The 9,582-nt window shown below is 35.8% G+C and overlaps 1 protein-coding gene across 1 annotated transcript in view; it reads left to right on the forward strand.

Annotated features, from left to right (window-relative positions):
• LOC118733569 overlaps positions 1-4,975 on the forward strand; it is a gene marked incomplete at its 5' end in the record, with an annotated part of 9,789 nt that extends 4,814 nt beyond the window's left edge. Inside the window, 6 exon segments of the mRNA XM_036463011.1 lie at positions 169-1,623; positions 1,687-1,783; positions 1,854-2,227; positions 3,093-3,214; positions 3,375-3,506; positions 3,823-4,975. Of these exon segments, the coding sequence (XP_036318904.1) occupies positions 169-1,623; positions 1,687-1,783; positions 1,854-2,227; positions 3,093-3,214; positions 3,375-3,506; positions 3,823-4,108 (2,466 nt within the window).
• Positions 4,976-9,582: the final 4,607 nt, after the last annotated feature.

Consider the following 9,582-nt stretch of genomic DNA (forward strand, 5'->3'; position numbering starts at 1 on the left):
GAACCAAAGGCGGATTCAGCGTTATAGTTCTGAACTAAAGTTGAAGTTGAACCCTTTTGAGTTGTGAACTAAACTTCAACTGTAGTTCAAAACTATAACGATGAATCTGCCTTTAATACACATACATACATACATACTTAACAAAACCTATTCTTCCATTTTTAATAGCAATTTTGTCGCCGTTGGAAAACGCCTCCACGGCTTGGCAGCAACACATCTTCCCCAGTTGCATGCAATTTATTCATATCGCCGGTTAAATCTCGCTGCTCTAACAGTACACCATCTAAAACATCGCTCACAAATACCAGTAACGGTAGTCCCAATATCGGCACACCAATTATGAAAGCTAATCGACGGGCACTATTTAATTCCACTCCACAGCGTTCAAGTTTTGAGACAGTTGTTGAGAATGGTATCGATGATGATATATCTTTAGTTGTCGATAAACAAAATGGGAATCATAAGGCTGCTGAAGAAGGCGAAGGCACTGAAGACGACAACATCAACCCGGCACTAGTGAGCGAAGAGGAAACAAATAATAATAGTAACGAACAAATAACCTCGCAAGGCGGAGATATCAATGTTTTAAAAAATATAACATCACAAAACACGCCAGTTCTACACATGAAACGCAACTTATTTTTCACGTATCGCGAACCACATCCTAATACTCCAGTGGAGCAGAATGTACCCGAAGCCAATGATTCGCCTAACACATCTATGTTGGGTGACCTGGACCTGAGCGCAATTGCCACTAATAATGAGACTCAGCAGTTGGAGCAGCCTCAGCAGCATGCATTCAAGCTAAAAGGGAGCATGCTAAAAACTGCCCTGTGCCGTAAAATGCCATTGTTTAAGGATAATTTCAGCACCTATCGCGATTCGAGCGCAGTCTCTTCGCCAGACTCAGACTGTTGCAATGATTCGCGTAGCATATTGCTAAATGAGCCTGAATACCTCGACAGTCCGGGGTTCAAAGAGCGTCATATTAAAATTACAGATACTGAAAAGGGCTTAGAATTGATTGGCCGTGAACTGGCTAAGGAACAAAACGTAGAATGGCGCGAATATTGGGACTTTTTAGACTCATTCATCAACATTGCATCCGATGATGGTTTGAGTAAACTAGAAAACTACTTCACACAGCGTCTTAAGGAGGAGGAAATGACAAAGAAAACTGCACAAGCAATGGCCAAGTCGGCGGTAATTTTGGACAGTGTATGCAATGCGCTGGATAAGTTACACTTTCCTGAGAACGGCAGTCTGCATGATTTTCGAAATGGTTTTAATAATGAAAGGGCGCGCTTCGCAAACATGACGGGTACCGGCGAAACAAGTACAACGGCGCCTCAATCTACAACACCCTACACATGTGTTGAAAAATCGGTACAAGTGTTTGCCAAACGGATGACAAAGACAATTATACATAACATTGATAACGTGGTATCTATTAACGACACCCTCCTGTCCGAGTTAAAAAGACTGAAATCGTTAATATGTAGTTTTAAGGAAGATACGCGTTTCCTAAATGTAAACTTCGCAAAAGTACACTCAAGAATTGGCAATTTAATTTCAGTCTACTTGGCAAATTCACAAGAAGTAACATCTGCCATGAAATCAAAGGTAAGTGGGAGTATTTCAAATAACGCATGGAATTGTAGCACCTAATTACGTTTATTCTACCAGATTAAAGGTCTTATTAAGCACATGCTTACGCCTGGTGAGCGGCGTGAGCACATCGAATGTGTTTGCTGGCGAATACTTAAAATGTTGGAGTCACCAAGTGAGTGATTTTTTAACACCACAATGAAAAAGAATAATGAATAAAATTTCTATAAACGCTTACTTTCCAGCCGATCAAATACTGCCCGAACAACTTAAAACCGAAGAAATGTGTTCAAGTGCGTGGGAGAAGGAACAGGAATGCGAGTGCCAATGGGAAACTAATCTCAGTCGTAAAACAAGTCGACGAAATCGTATGGAAGCGCGTTATCGTAGCCATCAACAAGCTAAACAACAACACCAGCAGCAACAAGATTTTCAAAAAGCCAATTCAAGAAATGTAGATGGTAGTATTGAGTGGCGTGATCCATTTCCGTGCAACGACTCGGATGCAATGAAGGTTAACGAGCAATGGCGCGATCCTGTTGACTGCAATGAGGGAGGAGGTGAACGATGGCGCGATGCCAATATACGTGATGAATCACCCGATAACGATATATTTTGGGTAAGAAAAAATTTATATTTTTCGTTCCCTTCTGTTTATTTTTATAAATTCACATGAGATTTGTGGTCTTATTTTGATAAAAAACCAATTCTTTAAAAAAGTTTCTCAATTAAAAAATAAAGTATTTACCAAGCAAACTAAAAACAAACTAGTGGCCCGGCATGCAATGCCCTGCTTGAAATTAATTACTTAATGGACAACAAAACGAAAAAAATAACATTCATGAAGAGTTGAATTGTCTGCATATATGTACATATGTATGTACCATGCTACCAGCTGTATTCAAAGAAAGCTTCAGTTTGGTTGCCGGATGTATACCTGCCCAAGACTTGTCACTACAGCAACGTTCCCAAAATTATTTGGGAAAATTTTATGCTGTTCAACAACAACAACAACAAAAACGAAATCTTGAGTTTTTTAACACAAGCGATCAGGCGCCAATTACCCTCGTATATAGCGACGCTTTTAGGCTCTCAGAGGGCTAATGATGGTACAAGCTGCAGTGATTATCGATTTCTTATAGTAAACAACGTTTTTCGTCTGCCGTTCTGACATAAATTTGGTAGTGAGAGAAGCACCCTAAAATAACTTTTAAAATTTATATGTCCTTTAAACACAAACTTAGTTTTGAAAAATGTGTTTGAAAGGCATATAAATATTAAAAGCTACTTGCGAAAACGGCACTAAGAATTCCAAAATTCACTCCAAGTTAACTTTTTAGATAGAAAGTCATGTCAAAAAATCATTGAAACCCCTCTATTTAGGCGTATTTATTATTGTCTTCGAAATGTACTATTTTACATGTGCCAGCAGTTTTTTGTGCTGAGGCAGCAAAAATTATATGTATATAATCTTTTGTTTTCAGTCCGATTTTGGAGATACGGATTCAGACAATGAAGAAGAGGTGTGGGCTACGCCACCCGAGAGTCCATCCCAGTGGAGTTTAATGGAAGAACCTGAGGAGACATTCAAGATTTTTATATATGGGTAAACAGTTTGCAGTATTCTACATTTCATATCCATTTTTATTGTTGTATAATAACCAAACAAATATTGGACAATTTTATAGGCCGATAGCGTTACAAATTTATAACAATAGGTATTGTAGAATTTGGAATTTAATAATTTTCCATTTATTCTTTTACAGCAATGAACCGACAAAACGCGATGTGGACGTATTGAATGCCATTATTCATGTTGATATTGATAAAACAAAATATGCCAACATAAACTCCTGGAAAACTGCATTGCTACGCTATCCTAAAGAGGAAATGGATGCGTAAGTGTTATGTGTTTTGACGCAATGTGTTAATATGTGTTTAAAATAGCGAAGATAATCCAAAGAATGAAGAAATTATGTGCCCTCATAAAATGATTGCTAGTATGTCAGTTAATTATTATTTCGCAAAATGAACATAAAATGAATTGGATACATATTTGTGCTTTTGTGCTATGCTTGTGTTATGCGCATTTATGTTGTGGTATGTATCTGTTTATGTGTGTATGTTACTGTGGTGTTGCTAAGATCTCGCTGCTTATTAAACTGCTTTTCAATTGTTCTATGAACTTCCATATTTGAATCTTTCTATTTACAGCTTTCCATCACTTTCTATTGTGAAGAAATCGCACTCGTTTACAATGCCTCGTACACCACAACGTAAACAGTTCCCGCCTACACCTTTTCCTCAGCGGCAGCCAACATCGAAAAGTCTTTCGAGCACGCCAATTACAGTCAAGTTAACAGGCACACCGGCTCTACCGTCACAACAGATGGATCCAACAGTCAAACAGCGAGTACTGCCAACAACAGCGAAGCGCCTCTTTGCGCGTCAAACGCTTTCGAACCTATTGGCGCCCTTCCACGCCAACAACACTCACTAACAACTGTTTTTTATTTGGTTATGCGAAGTGTGGCAAGTCCGGTGATAGTTGCGCAACTTGGAATAGGAAGTGTTGGGGGCTAAGTTTCAAACACATTTTCAAATACCATTAATTTAAATATTCATTGCTGAAGATAAACTTACAATAATGTACTACTTTTATGTATGTTCGTATATGCGTTAACGTTATTAATGATTTCTGGCTGTAATCAAACTGAGTTCATTTGGAATTTATCGTAAAATCTCTATGCGTATTTTTAAAGCATAGAAACGCGTTTTATATTGGTTAAATTTTTATGTTTTCGTTATACAAAATAAATAAAACTTTATGAAGTATTTGTATTTTATTGTACCAACTTACTCATGAATTTATAGTATTAAACTCAATAAATAATTTGCCGCCAGCTAAATTTTATTTTATTTTTTCTAAACTAAATGATGTGCAGCAGTAAACTACGGAGACGCAAACAAAGGCTGAATTTACTAATTTATACATAAAAACGTACATATATAAATTATATAACTTAAATTTGAGTACATACTATGCAAAACTTTCAAAAATCTCGCAAGAAGACCACTTTTTAGAACAATATGTTTTGACATTAAGCTGCAGTTTGCCATTATTTATTGAAATAACTTTTCCAAATTCTATAATGGGCCTAAAAATGTGAAAAAAGAAATTAAATTCCTTGATTTTAAACTGAATGCTGAGCGATTTCTTATTTGAGTTTCCGTATGCTATGGAATGTATTTTGTAAAAATTTTTATGAAACAAAAAATATGTGCAGCGAAATGTGCGAAAATCTTCAATTCTGATACATAATTATAAAAAATAAAAGTTTTAAACGACGCTGAAGCGATAAAAAAATTGTTTTAATTATATGTTGTGCATTTCATTTGGAATACCCCTAGTAATATTTTTAAAGTGAGTATTTTTATTGGTCCCGTGAATAATGCAGCGTGTTTTAAGACCGCAATAAAAAAATGAAATTAGGCCACGCGGCTTGAAAAGTGAGACCCTAAAAAGTTAATATGCCCACAATTTAATTTTATTTCGATGTGTGAACAACCAGAAAGACCTTTTTGTCACATTTTGGAAATCAGTTTCAGAAATAAAAGCTGCAAGATGTGACTGCAATTGAGCGAGCGCAAATCGATTTCGGAAATATATTTCAACTTGCTCGTGCTGCACTAGCAAGCTGCAATTCGCCTTTCATTCGAGAATCGGCCAAAACGGCCGATGCCGATTCTTTTCGCCGATACTAGCCTCGACATCGGCCGATTAATCGGTCGGACTCTACTCCTTTATGCGAATGGCCATTTTGAAGTTCACTAAATAGAACACAGAAAATGATATAGATCTCTAGCCCATCTACCTCACTAATGCGTGATATGCATACATATATCCTTTTAAACATAATTTAATAATCCTAAGCATATTTTAAATTTCGTGAAAACTCACAGGAAAGAAATTGGATAGGACTCTTTACTTTGCAACAATTATATCAGGTAGAAAAAAAGCAAAAAAAAACTTTGAATTAAATTGTATCTCTGGTCAAGAATATCGTGCGCCAAAAATCGGTAATGGCGATTTCGTTTCTACAAAAAAATCTTGCCTTCTCATCGCCCTCTCCTTAGTGTTTGTGCGTAGAGGGCAAAGAGAAGGTTGCCTTTTTCGGTAGAAACGAAATCGGCATAAGGCAAATAAACAACAAAACATACACCGCACTAAGAAAAATGTAAAGCGAACTTACAGGAAAATTTTAAATCTAATTATGAAGGTCAATAACAATGTTAATTAAAAGTACCAAGTCTCCTCCCAATTTCTTTATCAGCTTTTGAAATTATACCTCAAAAGGAGCCCCATTTTTCTTTTATAAAAAATCTCCATATATTTGTATGTATAGATGAGATGCCTAACGGTTTCTTACCGACAAATATGTTAAACATATACCAATTCAGACTGTTAATACGTTTTTACAATGTATTGGTTTGAAATTTGCTAGAAGGTTAAACACTAAGTTGTCCACATCCACTTAACCTTCCCTTTTTTCATCAGAATCGTTAGGGGTTAAGGCATTACCCCCAAAGCTTACAACGAAATATTTTATTTCCTTCTCTAAAGGTCGTTTAACAGACTTTTTTGTCAAGATGGGGACAAAGCCCAATATTTTTTTTCCATCACGTTTGGCTTACAATTTGCACCAAATTATATATTACTAATATGTGTTCTAAATATGAAAAAAATCTGGATAGCTCTCGATCCCTGCGCCACCTATCGGAAGACAAACTGTTCCTTCTTTTCCAATACCTGCCACCTTTCGCCATAAGCATGCTTTTGATAACATATGTAGCTGTGTCAAATCTCAGGCCGTTAGCATAACCGGTTTCAGATAAAAACGTTTTGAGAAGTTAATTAAGTATGGGATGTGCCACGCCCTCTACCACTTTTCACAACAAGTATGATGAAATATGTAGCTGTGTAAAATTTCAGGACGTTGGCATAGGCGTTTCCAGATATAAGCGATTTGAGAATTTAAGTTTATATGGAAGGTGCCACGCCCCCCTTTTGCAAAACCTACCATTTTGCATTGTAAGTAGGGTATTTACAATTTATGCATCCTTGTAAACTTTCAGTTCCTCTGCGTAATTTGTTTTAGAGATACATATATCGGTTTTCACATTTTAGTCTGTATGTCAGATGCCACGCCCCCTATGTTACGGGATTATCATTTCTGGATTAGAGGAAGTTATATTCTTTAAATCGGTATATGTTTCATTGAAATCGAGCGAACAGTGCCTTCATAAAAGGGAGTTCAAAATTTTCTTGTGGCGTATTTATATATAAATTCATAATTAAGAGGAAAGTTAGAAGAGTACCCCTCCGGTAGACAACATACATTTAGGGATGGAAATGTGCCATGAATCTTCCAGGAAGGAAGCAGGCAACTGGGGGATGAGCAACGAGGGTCAACAAAACAACAAAAAAGTTGTATCTAAAAACTCCAAAAATGCTATAGTTATTTGTTAAACAAAACCAGTGTAAGCATTATGCTTCCATTGTTTTCATAACGGTTCTTGAAAGATAGTTTATCAAATTTGTTGCTGCATTCCTGACAACATGTTAGAGAACAATTTGAAGTAATCTTGTATTTTAAATAGAAATAAACAGGATAGAATTTGCAAAGAATTTACTAGCCAAAACCAAAAGTGCGATAATTTCTACAAAAATATTTTGAATTAGTACAAAATCTCAAAAAAGGATATTAGCTTAACATGGCATGGTATGAGCAACACTTTTTCTATTAGATAATAGGTTTGTATAGTAACTTCTCCAGTAAAACATTGCAGCGAGAGCGTAAAAGCAAAATAGAGCGTAAAATTGAGAACAAGAGAAAATTAGCAGAAAAAGTTAATGAACACGAAACTAGCAAAAACTTGCAAGTGAACAGCTGTTGCACTGTTTTGACATTCTGCTGTAAACATTTTACTATTTATAAATCAGTTTTAAACTCTTTGCTTTACACAAGAGCACTTACACAGTCTAGTACATCATTAATATTTTGATTTCCACTCATTTTACTTTTGTTTGTGCTAAACCAATTCAAAAATTGGCGGCCTTTGACATTTATTCTTCTTCTTCTGCTGCTAGCTAATTTCTGCTGGTAGAAATTTCACTAGCAAGAATTTGCAGCTCTCCCGTGTTGTTACGCTCGGGATTCAGTGCTCTCTTGCAAATTTGTTGGGTTATCATACACTTTTCCAGTAAAAATTTACTGGTTCCAGTACAAATTAGTACTGACTATTGATTACTATACAAACCTAATGTAAAAAAATGTCAGTTCACTAACAAATGTATTGAAATTAACAGTTATTTCGTTTTTTCCACGCGTTCAAGATTTTGTCTTTTAGTTCTGTCTTATTCATGGGACTTTTATTGTTTCTTGAGAATAGAGCTGTAATTCTTTATAGAATTCAAGTCCATATCCCCAAACCACTTCAGATTTGTTATGCTGTTCGGCAGTCGGCTGGGGAATAGATGAAACCACGTTTTTCTGAAAATCTGGGCTGGAATCGTAACATCCGTTCACGGATCGAAATCCATACGAAATAAAATTACGTAAATAGGATAAAGTATATCCTAATCCGAAAAATGTGTTTGTATGTGACGAAAAATATGATATCGTTTTTCACGATTCAAGCCCTGGGGGGCTACTCTGTGATGCGATGCGAAAGAGAAATGCGATGCGATAGGCAAATACGTCGTAAGTAACACGCCTATCGCATCGCATTACAGAGAAACCCCCCTAGAAGTATATAAAAAAGTAATTTCTCAGTTTTCACCAGGTTGGCGATTGTAAGCTTTTGACAACTACTACATAAACATAATTTCTTTAGTCTTTAATTTAGGGAACTACCTATGTAGTTATTTTCTTCTAAGCAAGCATTCATATACACCGCGTAACAAGATTATAAGAGCACCCACACGTACCAGGTTTTTTAAATTTATTTTTATGTTATTTAATTTTAGTTTACTTTCATCAAAATATAGTTTTGATAGTCTTTCACCAAGACTGTATAAATCGCGTAAATAATTATAAAAAAATCATCCAACTTTCGTAAATATTTCGAGCTATTTAATTAGATTTCTTAGAAAAATTTTGAGTATGCACGCGGTTTTTTGTGGCTCATTCAATTTTCAGTGGTCGAACATACATACATATCGCACACCATCTTAAAAAGAGGTACAACTCGTGGAGCTACAGATTCAACGCAATTAATACAATCAACGCAATTAATACAAAAACAAATATAACAGCAGTTTTTTAGTTAGATATTTAATATTATCATGATGAAAATCCTACGAATCGATTTATGCAAACCAATATACCTTAAATTTTTTTGTGTTGGTAATGGTGTGCGATATGTACACACTTTGTATGGAAGAAAATGCACAACACCATCAACAAAAAAATAAATAAATTAAAAAATCTACGGTAATTTCTTGCTCCTTCAAGCTGCAAGTTATTATACTAAAATTGAATGGTCTACAAAACAGCAAACTCTAAGAAGCCTAATAAAAAAGCTTAAAATATTTACGAAAATTTGTTGAACTTTTTCTAAACATTACACAAAATTTGAAACATGGATTTACCTATGTATATGCTTTTTGTTAACGAAATATATATATGTTTTAAGTAACTGGCTGAGTGGTTAGAGGTACGTACTACCACTCCGGAGGACCTGGGTTCGATCCCTGGCCCGGGCAGTATATAAATTAGAAAAAGTTGTTTTCTAACACCGGTCCCCTCGGCAGGCAATAGCAAACATCTGACTGTATTTCTGCCGTTCCGAGGCGACGGAAAACTGTAGGTCCCTCCCCTCCGCGTGACAACCTCAAGGCTCGGCCAAACACCAGCATAACACAGTTGAGTTAAAAATATTATAAATTATAACTAAACTAAATAACAAAAA

The sequence above is a fragment of the Rhagoletis pomonella genome, unplaced genomic scaffold (genome assembly GCF_013731165.1).
Source record: "Rhagoletis pomonella isolate Grant_MI unplaced genomic scaffold, Rhpom_1.0 Rhpom_scaffold_00002, whole genome shotgun sequence".
Taxonomy (NCBI): domain Eukaryota; kingdom Metazoa; phylum Arthropoda; class Insecta; order Diptera; family Tephritidae; genus Rhagoletis; species Rhagoletis pomonella.